The following is a 15365-nucleotide window of genomic DNA, read 5'->3' as shown; positions in this document are numbered from 1 at the left end:
ATTTCATCAAGTCAAATTAATAAATTTTAGTGAATGGTATGTGATTTAAGTCGAACCAAAATAGCATATTTTATTTGACAATAATGTGCAAACTGAAATAAACATGTATCAAACTGTAACCGACCAAATAATAACCAAAAATTCAAACATTTTGAAAAAAGTATAAACTACTTACAATTATTTAAACATGCATCAAAAATAATAAAGATTAGTAAGATTAAACCACATGAGAAAACTGTCCTGAAAACCTGAGCTCCTGAAATTATAGCATAACATGAATAAACTGAAGTATTAGCTCCTTTTTACTTAGCGTATTCTCAATGCAAGTTACACGATAACACTATCAATGAAGTTCATATTTATAATGCATTGTAAAGGCATGTCTCATACCTTCTTATAAATAGCTTCTCATAAATAAGTAACTACAGTTATAACACATTATAAAACTTCCCCTATTCATAGTTATACTTAAGCGTATAATGCATTATAACATAAGAAACATCCAATTTTAACGCAGCAGAAGTTAAGTTAATCGTTTAAGTGCAGTCATGCAAAAGCAGTATAGTGAAAACAGTCAAAAGGCTTTATGATGTCATCATATTATAAGGGGTCTTTACCTGCTTTAAGTTACAAAAGCAATATCTTCTTATAAACAGCCATAACATAAAATTGTAACATGCAATACATCACAAGTCAAACTTATATAATGGAAGTTATTTATAAAATAAGTCTCCAAATAAGATGCACAAACTATAAAGTTTATTGAATAGATTCTAGTAGAGAATCAGTTAGATTTATTTATTCATTTATTTATTCTTGGGTATGTTTACAACCAAGAAGATTGGCTACATGTGTAATCAACACACATATTTTTTTAGTTTCATATAGAGAGTTTCTGATATATTTTAACATTGTAGCTTTACGAGTGTTTTTCGTAATATCTCAAAGTTTACACTGAATGTGTTGTATTTTGTATTTTGTGCATGTGTAATGAATGACTTATAATGTCTTATAACCACTTAAAAATATCTTATGACTTTTTATAATAAGACATTGCTTTTGTCACATTACTTGAAGCATACCTATTATATATACAGTATTACAATTACCTCATTCAAACATGATCTTAATCACACACACACACATATATATATATATATATATATATATATATATGTGTGTGTGTGTGTGTGTGTGTGATTAAGATCATGTTTGAATGAGGTAATTAACCATTTAGAGTCTTCGTTATCCATCAAAATTAAAACCCTTGTCAACTAACATTTTCCTCAGCAATTTTGTTGATGAGGTTAACACTGCTGTCCAGAGAAAACTTTTGCATTTTGTTGAGAGTTCATAAAAGCACAAGTTTTATCACATTTACTCACTTGTCTGGTCTGCCAGGGACTTGCAATCGTAATCGGCACTTGTTGGCACTCTGAATTTGGCCCTCTTTGATGCGGATCAGCCTTTGCAGAGCTAAACACCAGTCCTGTGCTACCGTGGTGTTCAGATTCTACAAACAAAATAAAGGAGAAATGTGATCCTCACTACAAAAATATATGATATTAAATTGAGAACTCATCATAGTTTGTTGTTATGGTAGCTATGGTGTTGACCTTCATGTATTGGATTTTTCCTTTTATGAACAAAAATATTCACTCCACTCAAAAGTCAAATCCAATTGGAACACATTTCCAAAATCAATGAGGCCTGCAAATCTTCTCCTTAACACTATGCACATTTGTCTATTGCATATTTCTATTTCAAATGGATTGTGCGAAAGAATAAATCATTTGGAGTGAGGCCAATAGCATGGTTATGGTCAGGAAATTGAGCAAGACAAAGCGCAACTGCTGTTTTCAAAGAACACTCTGAGGTATAGAACCATTCTAGCTGGTTTTGGTAGTGGTTTAGTAGCTGTCAAGGCATCATGGGAGCTGTCTTATTTTGAGAGCTATCTCCCATCTGAACTCTCACAGTGGATCACACCGTGAAGCGTTTCCCCATGTTGTCATCCAACTATCAAGCGGAAGCCGTGATAATCAATTGATGATCTATGCCTTTGGTTGCTGGACTTTGATCACAATTTGATTACGGTGAAAACCCCGAAAGGCTTTCCTCCCCAGATGGCTCCAGCATATGTTTCTAATACTGCTTTTGTTATGTTGCTTAATATATTCCACCTTGATCTTTCCCTGGACTTTGTTCTTTTTTCACAGTTTTGCATAGTGTTGTTTTTTTCATGATAGACAAAACCATTTGTTCGATCAGGATGGGTTGGGGGGTTTAAGTGCTTTTTTCACAAAGCACTTAAATAGGCAAGTCATATTTCAAAGAAAACACTCATTCTCAGGAATGTGAATGTTACAGTTATTTTGTTGCCCTAACACCACAGTTTGAATGATTATCAAAAGAATTACTAAGTGAAATATGATCCCTGTAAGACAACAAAGACAAACGTCTTATGTCTGCCCTTATTACTGCTTCTGTAAGCCCCAAATAGCCACACACTCTATATCAGCTCTTACTTTAGGCTGTTTTCTTTTAAATGAGCCAGAAAAAAATTGCAGTCTAATAGAAAATCATGATAAACCAGTCCTTGGCAAAATACAGTATGTGGACCCATCTTTTATATTAGGTGGCCTTAACTACTATGTATTTAATCATTTGTTACAGTGTACTTATTATGTACATACATGTTGTTGCATTGTAATTACATTTAAAGTACTTGTATTTAATTACATTTGTAGATACACTGTTAACTTTACCCCTAACCCTAATCCACCCCTCACCCCAAAACCTAACTCCATCCCCTAATCCTAACCCTAACCCAACTCTTACCCCAAAACCTAACTCTAACCCCTAATCCTAACCCTACCCTTATTCCTAAACATACCCGTACCTCAACCTCAGTAGCAGCAAATGTGGGAATTTTGCAGAACAACATGTAATTACACAGTAAATACATAGTTTTCTATGTGTTTAATGTTAGTACATAGTAGTTAAGGCCACCTAATATAAAGTGTGACAAAATATGTTATCAACTATTGATGATGAAATGTTATATATTATCGCAAAGCTGAAGATCTTTAGACTGAGCTTTTAGTCCATTCATGGGCCAAGATATTTGAAACATTGGGGAACATGCATGCCATACAAAATTGCCTGGATGTCTATGGTCGGAGTTTCTGCGTTAGAGCACCACCTACATTTCAGATCTGTATATTGTGATGGAAAGTGATAGAGCTTTTTTTTTTTTTTTTTTAGGTTCATCATGAGATTGTAAACATATACAGTATTACTTTTTTTTTTTTTTGGTGGTCTGTAAAATGAGAGTAGTGTTGTTGTTGTTGGTGGTGGTGGTGGTGGTGGTGGTGTTGTTAGTGGTGTTGTTGTTGTTGTGTTGTTGTTGGTGGTGTTGGTGTTGTTGTTGGTGGTGGTGTTGGTGTTGTTGGTGGTGTTGTTTGTGTTGTTGTTGTTGTGTTGTTGTGTTGTTGGTGGTGGTGGTGTTGTTTGTGTTGTTGTTGTGTTGTTGGTGGTGGTGGTGTTGTTTGTGTTGTTGTTGTTGTTTTGTTGTTGGTGGTGTTGTTGTTGGTGGTGGTGTTGGTTTTGGTTTTGGTGTGTGCGAGTGTGTGTGCATACATATAAATGTAGTAGTGAACTTTGTTTACCTGGTACGTTCCCTGTAAAGTCCCCACCAGCAGGGTGACCTGTTCCACCACTGACAAGTCGTGCTGCAACTCCTGCAGCTCCTGATACAGACGAGGTGGACCCAGAACAACATTTCCTGTCAATCAAATAAATAACCAGCTTTACTTATCCAATGTGGTATTGGAATTTCACACCAGGTTTTATCAGCACATGAACCCTAGAGTGCATAAAACCCTTACACCACAGTGTTCTTGAGAGCTGAGATGGTATTTCAGAGGAAATGTGCTTCCATAAGGTGCTGAATCATTCAAAAATCTAATTGAGTCTGGAAGGCTTGGTTACACCATAAATTATTAAAAAACAAAAAAAAAAAAAAACACTAACATCTCCAGTACAATGCACACTCCTCCATTTCGAATAATTGCTCTGTGGCCACTATAGTGGTCTATAATGATATACAAGGTGCATTTAAGAATGATACCTGACCTCAGTAATCTTTAAAGAGAAATACAAACCCATTGTGCTCTGTAAACTTGGTCTTCCCTTGAAAACTTCCTCTAAATGCAAATGCTTCCAAACACAATCAAAAGCCTTAACTTTTAAAGACTTTGGTCCGATGACAAAACTTTCATTTATCAATACTCTACAGTAGCACCACTAACAAAAAGCATCAATGCAGAAGAGAGATCGATCCCCCATTGTTGTTTGTATAGCCACAGAGGCTAACACTACAGGGAAAAGGAGTATAAAAATGAAGCTGTTTGGAAATATGAAGTCCTTTAGAGATGACGAAACGAATGCAGGTGTCTCATTAGACGTGAAATGTACCATCGATTTGAACCCCCATTCCCCTATTTGTGGTCTCTGGTCTTCGCCTGCAGAATCAATAGCTGGGGTGAATCTGCCGACCGAAAGTCCAGGAATGTGGATTGTAATTAAATCCCGGAGCTGTACACGGCGGCCGCAGGACTGTCTGGCCTATCATCACCTCTACATAATCGGGTGACCTGTGTGCAGAATGGGAGGGTGCTGGCAATTGTTGACCCCTAGCTCAACCTAATTCTCCAATAACTGCTAGAAGGGACTTATCTTTCTCTCTACATCTCAGTCTATAACTCTCAGCCTCACACAGCTGTAAAGAGAAAGAGAGGAATTGCATGTCAATCTAGTTTTCCATCCACCTCTGTCTCTCTCTCTAACCTTTAGAAATTTAATAGGCTCTTCAACACATGCAACCACAGACACATCTGTCACTGGCACGGCTTGATCAATAGCAGGCACATTTGAATAAAAAAGGCACCGTGAGGCACAAGCTGGTAGAGTCAACGCGCTCTCCTGGTTGCTGTGGCAAGGCCTCAGGCAGGCCTACATGTTTGTGGGCTCGTGGCCCACGTTGGCCTCAGGTGAATGTGCTGACTTGTAATCCAAACTAATCCAGTTGGTGTGCTGGGCACGGTAATCTGCCGTTTCAACTAGTCTATCTCTCTCTCTCACACACATACGGTCATATGCACACAAACACAGGCTGGACTATGGCCAGTGGAGGCCTATGCAGACACAATACAGGTCAACAAAGCTCTAGCCAGAGGGACATCTAAAAGTTGGAATCCTCATTCAAGAAATCAGTATGTTTTCATATTCACATACAATATTTAGCAGGCTGCGAAAAATCCCATTCTTACTCAGTATCTTTGTATTGCTTTCCAATAAGAATATAAAAAAAAAAAAAAAAAAAAAAACAGAATGAATATGTCGAATCTGAGTAATTTGTCTTTTTTTTTTCACTTGTGTTTTCTAAATTTAGTGAGGTTTATGCCTGTTAAAACAAGACAAAATACATTATTCAAGTCCTTCTATAAAAACAAGGATTACAGTGATAGTTCACCCAAAAATGAAAATTCTCTCATCATTTACTCAACTTTATGCCATCCCAGATGTGTATGACTTTCTTTCTTTTGCAGAACACAAATGAAGATTTTTAGAAGAGCATCTCAGCTCTGTAGGTTTGTACAATGCAAGTCGATATGTACCAAAATTTCGAAGCTCCAAAATGCACAAAAATGCAGACTCCAGTGGTTAAATCCATATCTTCAGAAGAATATGATTGGTGTGGGTAAGAAACAGATCAATATTTAAGTCTTTTTTAATTTATTTTTTTATGTAAATTATCCTCCCTGTCCAGTAGGTGGTGATATGCATGAAGAATGTGAATCGCCAAAAACAAAAGAAGAATGTGAAAGTGGAGATTTAAAGTACAAACTGACTTAAATATTGATCCGTTTCTCACCCACACCTATCATATCGCTTCTGTAGATATAGATTTAACCACTGGAGTCATATGGATTACTTTTATGCTGTCTTTATGTCCTTTTGGAGCTTTAAAATGTTGGTACCCAATCACTTGCATTTTATGGACCTACATAAAATATAAATATTTTAATTTTTGGGTGAACTATCTCTTTAATATCTAAAAATAAGAAAATAAGTCAAGCTAAATGTATCATATTTTAAAGCTGAAATGTGCAATTTCAGTGCAAATAGTGCCACCAAACAGGATTGCAAAAGTAAACCTTGTTTTCAAACAGCTTTCCTGAATACTTTGCTCCATTTGTCATTGAACATACAAACAGATAGCCCCGCCCCAAACCCACGCCATTGGTTGAGGCAATCTTGATGTGTCATTGTCAGGCCAGTCCACAAATTTCCGAAACATAGGATGGCAGGACAAATGTCATTTATCTTCATGAGGAAGGTCATACCTGATTAGATGAATCAGTAATATTCATCATGAAAGTGCTACCTGATTGGTTGGAGACAGTGTAGGGTGTAATCTGATTACAAAAATAAAGATAAAATGCACCTCTGGTGCCATTCTAAATGCATATTATAAGTGAACTTAACTATTGAGCATCTACATCTGAGATGCTGTTCTGGAGTAGCGCTCAAATATTGCGAACCGCTGTGAAGACTAAAAATAGCTGTAACACCACCACCAACAACAACACCACCAGTGCTGCGCATACTATGTATTTACTTATTAAACACAGTCTTTTGTGATTCACAGAGCTATCGCACATCTTCAGGTGGCTATGAATAAAATGCACGAGTCATATGAACTGCTTTAATGGTGTTTTTATAGTTCTTTTGTGTCATTTTTGGAGCTTGACAGTAACGAACAGTAACAAACATGACTAACACACAGTATCGGATTTGGATCGGGCTCATCGGACCGATACCCGATCTGTCTAAAAGCTTCAGTATTGGAGCCGATACCGATCCAGGTATCGGATTGGTGCATCCCTATTTCTGTGACAGCTGAATGGACAGGTATAATGAACAAAGACGAAATATAGACATTAATTTGAATTTATTGAGAGTAAAAACAAAAACAAGTAACTTAACAATAAAGACATTTGCAATGTGATTACTTCAATAAATTAATTTGATTACAATTTTAGATAAGTAATTAGTTATTTGTAGTGGACTATTTTTGAGGACATTTTTGAAAATTAAGCTGAACGCACCCTTGGGTTAGGGTTGGGTTATGGTATCTCCGATCAGTGCCCATAACCCAACCCTAACCCAAGGTTGCACTCAGTTAAATTTTTTTACACCACCAAATTTTCAAACCTGTGCACATATCAAACGTGTCCAAACGGGTTCACAGTCAATACACTTTTAAAGTTAGAAAATGCCACCAGACATACGTGAGACATACAGTAATGGCATGCGAAGAAACTAAGCATATCCTGGGCGTAACACAGCAACAGTCAAGCTGAGGGCAAGAGAGAAAGAAAAACTGTATCTTTACATCTTTATACTGCTTTATAGTGGCGGCGGCAGTGGGTCTGATGCTTGCCAGAAGGCTGGCCTTTTCCATCAATAAATTAGGGCACTGTGGCCTAGAGGAGATGAAAAATGAGTCCATTTTGAGGTGAGCTGTGGGAGCACTGAATATGATTTGGGCAAAGAGCCCCACAGAGTGACATAACATGGGAGGAGAGATGTGATGCGGGGCCAGGCAAAACAGGGTTGTGTGTCTGTGAGGGGCTATAAATAGCTGGAGATGAGGGAAAGGACACATTTGAAGACAGCAAAGCAGACTACAGCAAGGGTGTCTGGAAAATGGTGATTAAAGTGGCGGCTTAGTGTTCTATCAGGAAGACTCACAGACTTGAGTGAAATTTAAGATGACATGTATTTGATGAATATAAAACAGAAATGTAATGTCTCTCTTTGGCGTAAGCCCCGTCTGGCAGTCCGAAGAAGTTGTATTCGGAACCGTCACATCCTGCCGGAAATAGGAGGCAGGGGCGAGGAGCCTACCCCTGTGCAGGACGGGACTCAACTGGTGGTGGTGGGGTGATGGAGGTTGCCGTGTTAGCACGCTGAAACGCAATGTGATAGATAGTGAGCAGATCTGCAAAGCATTGGCTTACATGTGATTGGCTAGGAGTTACCTAGCTAATGGTGCGATGATGTACAGCTGCTAGTCTTCCCGCTATAACTACGCTACACTTACATTTAGAAAAGTGTGTACTACCAACACAAACAGAGATAGAAATACAGGGAGGGAGGGAAAGAACAAGTAGATATGATGGAGGTAAAAAGCAGTGGTTCTGAACTGGTTTTGACTCAGGAAACAGATTTTACATTATACCTCAAGTGTATGTTATAATATAACTATGAACAGCATAGGCCCAAACAATGTGCAAAGTTATAAGCATGACATTGGTTGAATAGGAAAACTGGTAGTAAACAGTATTAGTTTAATTTACCTGTGAACCCGCATTTAAATGGATAGTTCACCCTAAAATGAAAATTCTCTCATCATTTACTTGCCCTCATGCCATCCCAGATGTGTATGACTTTCTTCTGCTGAACACAAATGGAAATTTTTAGAAGAATATCTCAGCTCTGTAGGTCCAGACAATGCAAGCAAAAAGCACATAAAGGCAACATAAAAGCAATCCAAAGGATTACAGTGGTTAAATCCATATCTTTAGAAGCGATGTGAAAAATGAGGGTGTGAAACAGATCAATAAAAAAAACAAAATTTTTTTTACGATCAATCCCCACTTCTCTTTCACATTCTTCTTCTTATGTTTTGGCAATTCATATGCTTTGTGCATATCGCCTCCTACTGGATGAGGAGGAAAATGTATAGTTAAAAAGGACTTAAATATTGATCTGTTACTCACCCACACATATCATATCACTTCTGAAGATATGGATTTAACCACTGTATTCCTATGAATTACTTTTCTGCTGCCTTTATGTGCTTTTTGGACCTTTAAAGTTCTGGCCACCATTCACTTGCATTGTAAGGATCTACAGAGCTGAGATGTTTTTTCTAAAAATCTTCATTTGTGTTCAGCAGAAGACAATTTTCATTTTTGGGTGAACTATCCCTTTAAGAGTGATTAATTTGTGAATCGGACATCTTTAGTTCTGATTCCAAACTGCTGACAGTAAACAGTGGATACATGGCTTGATGTAAAATGCTGCGTTGTAACTTTTGTCAATGCTACCATGCTTGATTTAAAAACTAGCGAAGCTACAACCTCACTACTGAGAAATGTAGTTAAGCTGACATCTTTGTTATTTGTAGTTAAGCTACTGATCATCGCTGGTGCCAAAAATAAAGTTTGATTGTATGCACAGCCTTTGAAATCAACAGCAATAGATATGAAAAGTGTTTTTTTACTACAAAGTATATTATTTGGTCCAACTTTATTTTAGGTGTCTTTAACTACTATGTACTAATATTAAAATACATGAAATGCAATGTACTTATTGTGTAACTACATGTTGTTCTGCAAAATTCTCACAAGATTCACATTTGCTGCTATTGAGGTTGAGGTACAAGTAGGTTTAGGGCTAGGGTTAGGTTTAGGATTAGGGGTAAGGTTAACAGTGTAACTAGAGATGCAGTTAAATGCAGGTACTTTAAATGTAAGCACAATGCAACAACACACACATATATTTGCATAATAAGTACATTGCTTCAGTACAAAGTAGTTTAAGACACCTAATATTATATATATATATATATATCCTATGTATTGCTAACTATGCACCATTGTATTTTATCATATGGCTATCTGGAATACTCAATTATGATTGGTCAATTGTGCCATCTAGCGGTCTGATATTTCTGACTAACAACTGCACTTCCGGGGATAAAGTGATATCAAATTGGTCATCTGAGTTTTGAGTCATCTTTCCTACTTTTCATATCACTCTTCTGTCTCTACAAGTAAGATAATTAAAATACGTCAAATTCAAATCAATGTTCCAAGCCAATTGATTTATTTATTTATATATTTTCAAGTAGACTTGTAATAAGTGGAACAATGATCAGTCAGACAGTCATTTTGCAAAATAAACACCAACAGAACTCTCACACAAACAGAAGTGGGGTTCAGCTGTTAGAGACTCCACAATTTTTTTCTTCTCGCAAAACATAATTTCAATGCAAATTAATATTTCATGTCAATTTATGTATTTATTTGGTAGGAAGCTGTGTAATAAGTGGGATAATGTACCGTCAACTGTCATTATTGCAAAATAAATGCCTTCAGGGTGATTCAGGACCTCTCCGCTCTGCATCAGTGTCATGACAGTACATTAACCCCTTACTTATTGTTTGCATTTACTATTGTTTTTCCCTACTGTTCACAAACATGAACAAAACAGACTTGACCAATTTTTGGGTCACAACTCCACTTGAGAACCAATGGTATAAAGCAGGAGAAAGAAAACAGAGGTACATAAATTGGATAGAATGCAGTTGATAATTTAATGATTTTAGAGACAAAGAGAAAAAAAAAAAAAAAGAGGAGGAGGAGAAGAGGTGTAAGAGCAGTCTGCTAGGCCCCAGCATTAAACATCTTCTGTAATCTCAATTCCTGGCTCCCGTATGTGGACAATGATACATGGATGTTCCACAGTCAACACCATTAATATTTCAGGTGGGAACCAAAAGGCTTAAACAGCCAAAACCATTACATCCTGATAACACTTTGTACCTGGAGCTCAGTCAGAATATTTATCTTAGTTGCTCTTTCTTACAACAGTGTTTTATAAGAGAGTTCTGCCCTGATTCCAACCTTTTCACGTCACTTCCTCTGATTGGGAGAGAAGGGGAAATAATCTGCCTAGATTGATGACAGCACACTAAATATGTTTGTGGTCTAGCAGTGAGTGAAATAAGATTGCTCAGGCTGTGCCTCAGTTGTTCTTCTCTATCTCTAGCTGAGATAAACCCATCTGTGGAGACCATAAAAAGGTGCATTAATCACAAGACAACGGTCAATTAATGCATAATGTTTTGAAGACTTGCAATGAAGAGCGCATGTTATCAGATCTTTAAGAATAAAGGTTTCCACACATTTTGTCCAATTAATTTATATGACTTTACCATGACTGGATTACTTGAGTGATTGCACTCACACAGAGTCATTTCAAGCCAATGAAATATTTGACAGCAAAGCATAACTAGTCAATTTTATGTTAACCTCATGCGACCCCACACAGACATGCGTGAACGTTGTATTTTAGTTTCGCTTTATGCACCGCATAATTTAAATTCATTTAAACTGACTGATCTCAGTTCAGGAGACTCTGTGCTGTCAGTAAAGGGTTAAACGTTTGACACACAGAGTCATGTGACCAAACAACATGGTGCCGATCACAGCGGAGTTTGTCTTTGGGAGAAACGCCAACAAAACTACATCTGCTCAGAAACCTAATTAAGTTTTTACATTGAAACCTGTTCACTAGTTTCATCCGATATGCCATTTTTAAAAATGTGAATATGAATGTGAATTTGATATGATTTTAAAAAGTTTTTAAAAAATGCCACGCTGCAAAACACAATGTACCATATGTACAATGTACCATAAACACACCATTTTTTCCTTAGAAATCCTATATTTACTGTGCATTATCACTTAGGATGAAAATAAGCTGCATTTCGAACTGTTCTGAGACCAGTGCAAACAGACAGCACACTGGAGGTTACATGCAAGTCAAAAAAAAAAAAAAAAAAGGGCGCAAGGAAGCATCCTATATCTCTCTATGCAGCTAAGTGCATTCACTTCTAAAATCGAATCAGATGTTCAGTTTCAGGCTGCAGAGGATGTTTAGACTACTCAACATGTATGGCAGACATGGGACAATGATAATCAGTACATAGATTCAGAATTGATAATTGTGCTGAGCAGGGCAGGGCAGGGCCGAGCGGTGTCTGGGCAGAGCGAGGTCGGGAAGATAATCAAATCAAAAAGGGAAATGGAAAATGCACATATTCAGGTTAACAACAGAAATTTCCAAGACTTGCACATTACTTTTTAAGATTTTATTAATTTCCATTACTTTCCAGGTCTGGATATCATAATTTTCAAATTTCCTAACATTTCTAGGTTTTCTTTGACTGTGGAAAGCCCAGGGACCACACAAAGCAGGGTCTCTTTAGCCTCGAGGGGCTGCACACTTTTATATTGCTATTTATTAAGCTAAAAAGTGTAATTACCTTTTTATATTAATGAGAATATTCAGAAGGTCTAAGTAGATTATGCGAAACATGCTATTTTAATTCATCATGGAAACATGTATTAACATAATACTATATAACAGATAAATAAACTTTGTTCACTAGTTATTAATTATTGAAATCAGCAGTGGAATTACTACTAGTGAAAATAATAATGTTTAATATTTGTAATTATGTTTGGGTTCAATACAAATTTGTAGTGGGCTAAAGCACAGAACTGGTAAGCAGATTTCAATTTTTCGAAGGTTGCTGGTTCGAGCCCCACAGCCACCACCATAGTGTCCTTGAGCATGTAAATGGATAAAAGCATCTGCCAAATGCACCAATGTAAATGTACTCGCCCCGAGTGTAGTCGGACCCACTAGCAAGGAGGTTATAAAAGCCATGGCCTCTAGCCTCGGTCACTAGTGCGTCTCTTAAGGCCACACTGCACAGCTATCATGTAGCAGCTGGCTACCATTACATTTGCACTAGTAAAAAAATTGTATTCTTGATATCAACAATGACTAACATGTTGAAAAATTCCACTCATACAAATGCATTAACAGATATCAGTAATTATGCGCTTTACTAGTCAACTCCATTTTTGATATCAAGAATGGGTATTTCCGCAAGCAATGACATAATTTTTGTCAAGTTTTAACTATAGTGCAAATATATTTTCTGATTTCAAGAATTAGCATTTTTACTAGTAGTAATTCCATTGCTTTAATCAAGAATTAACATTTAACTAGTAAAAAGTAGATTTTAGAGATCTCTAATTCATATCCTGCACATGATTAAATGTCGAAAGAGCTTGCGATACATGCTGTGGCTGAGAAGATTGAAAGACTACGAGTGCACATGTATGAGTGAGAGCACACAAACTGTTTTTATCGACTCACGTGCTGACACCGCACTCGTTCCATAAAGTAGCCTATAATCAGATTTATATTAATGTCTTTGTTGTTATATTGATTCTTTACATCTGTTTGCTGTTTCCTTTCCTCTATAACTGTATAACAATAAAGCAATACTGAGAATTATCGTAAATACTATTGAAAATTGACACCTCAAAATTCATGCACATTTTTTATATTTTATATGATGACAACATCCAAGTGTTGACTACCATGGCTGTAAAATGTACAGAGTGGGGGTGGCCAGCACTAACAATGTTGCTATTACCTGGTCTGGAAGAGCCACCTGGACGTTTAATGCCTCCAAGCTGATGTAGCGCCTCCTTGCTTTGGTAGCCCTCTTGGCCCACCTCGACTACCTGGACCTGCTGCAGAGGGGCACTCCACTTCATGGTGTACTTGGGCCCCACCGGCACTAAACAACTAATGTCAGGGGGCCCCCTAGTGGTGACAAGAAGATCAGTGTGATCAAATTTCCTAATAAATGTAAGATCCATTGAGACCAAAGAATACTTTTGCATAGTCATTAAAGGAAGCAAAGACCAGGACTGATCATCTTAGGGTGTGTTGAGGAGAGCAGGACCCCCAGCTTTAAGGAGGAAACATTACTATTCATGTTTTCTTGTAATGCACTGGTATGACCTCGTTAAGACCTTCTAAAGGGTGTGTCGAGCCATGCTTTAGAAGAACAGAGACTTGCAGAGGAATTCAGCATCATCACAAGTTTATTCACTTTGCTGTTTACCTTTTGTACTGCTGAGATGTGATCAATGGGGCTGTCATAGATAATCTGTTTGAGTGGAACAGAGAAGCCCTTTATGCCTGTGATCTATGGGGATAATTCCCATTTCTGTAGCTAAACACCCTGCCATTTGTTCCCAGATAATGATGGCCCATTTGACTCTGCCTAACTGTGCTCTGTGCCATAACCATCAGTAGCCAACCCCTGCTTGTTCACTGCATCATTTTGGGGTAACATCACTGTAATGCTTCAGAAATATTTAGGAGGCTTCACTCCATATTTAGACCATCTGATGAGCAGCAATCTGTCAGCACAGCCTTAAGGGGGACGGAGGGACACAGAGAAAGTCAATTGACCTTGTCTAGGACACATACTTGACATTGATGTTGGCACAGATGAGCATGTCACTGAAGAGAAAGACTTTCCACTCCTTAGACTTAAGGACCTGTCCTCGCTCGCCGTATACCGTCTCAATCAGCATCTCACACAGGATCAAAGAGCTCTGCTCGGAATTCAGTGACTGAAGAAAGAAGGTGTGGAGACAGTGATTACACGCAAGCCTTTCAAAATAGAAGATACCAATTACATGGCTGCACACTTACTTAGAGGCCAAGGCGTAGGATATAAGACACTTGAATTTTCATGGACAAGCTGTAGGTACATAAGATTGGTACAGCAAAATCCAATGTATAACTCATGCATAAAAGGATATGCTCCCTTCAAATACACTGTAAAAAAATCCTCTTTTTTAATTTTTTTTTTTTTTATTATTATTATTGTCTACCAGTGAAAATTTCCAAACATTCTTAACAAGACACATTTTATACACGATACAAGCAAAACTTTCAAGCAACAAAAAGGACATAAAGGAAGCATATAAGTAATCCATATGACTCGAGTGATTTAATCCATGTCTTCTGAAGTGATATGAATAGTCCTTATTCATGTGTCATGCACAAGGAAGCTTGTCTCATGAACACACCAAGGAGACTGCTGATGGCAAGATTTATAGTGAAAAAGGAGTTACATTTTGGTCTGTGTCTCACCCAAAGCTCGACCGTATCACTTCTGAGACACCACTGGAGTCGGATGGATTACTTTTATGCTGCCGTTATGTCCTTTTTAGAACTTTTTGAACATTTTGGACCCCATTGACTTACATTGTATGGATATAAACACATCACAAATCTATCAAAACATCTTAGTTTGTGTTCCGCAAAAGACAAAGTAATACGAGTTTGAAATGGCATAAAGGTGAGTAAATGATGAGAGAATTTTCTTTTCTTTTTCTTTTTTCTTTTTATCTTTTTTGAGTGAACTATTTCTTTAAGTTTACTTTTCATAGAAATCTAACACAATTTAGTGAGGTTTATGCTTAAAACAAGAAAAGAAAATATTTGCCAATGGGGTTATAAAAATAAACTTGTTTGAATAACATTTGCTTTGTCTCGCCAGTAAAATCCAGGACATTAAGCATCCTGTATGGGATGTCTTCATTTCGGACAAAATACAGGAT

The 15365-nt window shown here is 37.2% G+C and overlaps 1 protein-coding gene across 1 annotated transcript in view; it reads right to left on the bottom strand.

Annotated features, from left to right (window-relative positions):
• Nucleotides 1-15365, bottom strand: part of LOC127426169 (rho guanine nucleotide exchange factor 10-like protein) — a 211383-nt gene that overhangs the window by 123647 nt on the left and 72371 nt on the right. The window contains exons 15-18 of the mRNA XM_051672771.1: nucleotides 14224-14369; nucleotides 13376-13548; nucleotides 3672-3787; nucleotides 1386-1513 (exon numbers count right to left, since the gene is read on the bottom strand). Of these exons, the coding sequence (XP_051528731.1) occupies nucleotides 1386-1513; nucleotides 3672-3787; nucleotides 13376-13548; nucleotides 14224-14369 (563 nt within the window). The remainder of the gene's footprint in view (nucleotides 1-1385; nucleotides 1514-3671; nucleotides 3788-13375; nucleotides 13549-14223; nucleotides 14370-15365) is intronic.

Source organism: Myxocyprinus asiaticus, chromosome 35 (assembly GCF_019703515.2).
Source record: "Myxocyprinus asiaticus isolate MX2 ecotype Aquarium Trade chromosome 35, UBuf_Myxa_2, whole genome shotgun sequence".
NCBI classification, from domain to species: Eukaryota; Metazoa; Chordata; class Actinopteri; order Cypriniformes; family Catostomidae; genus Myxocyprinus; species Myxocyprinus asiaticus.
The sequence above is the reverse complement of the archived record's forward strand: the minus strand, read 5'-3'. Positions and strand labels throughout refer to the sequence as shown.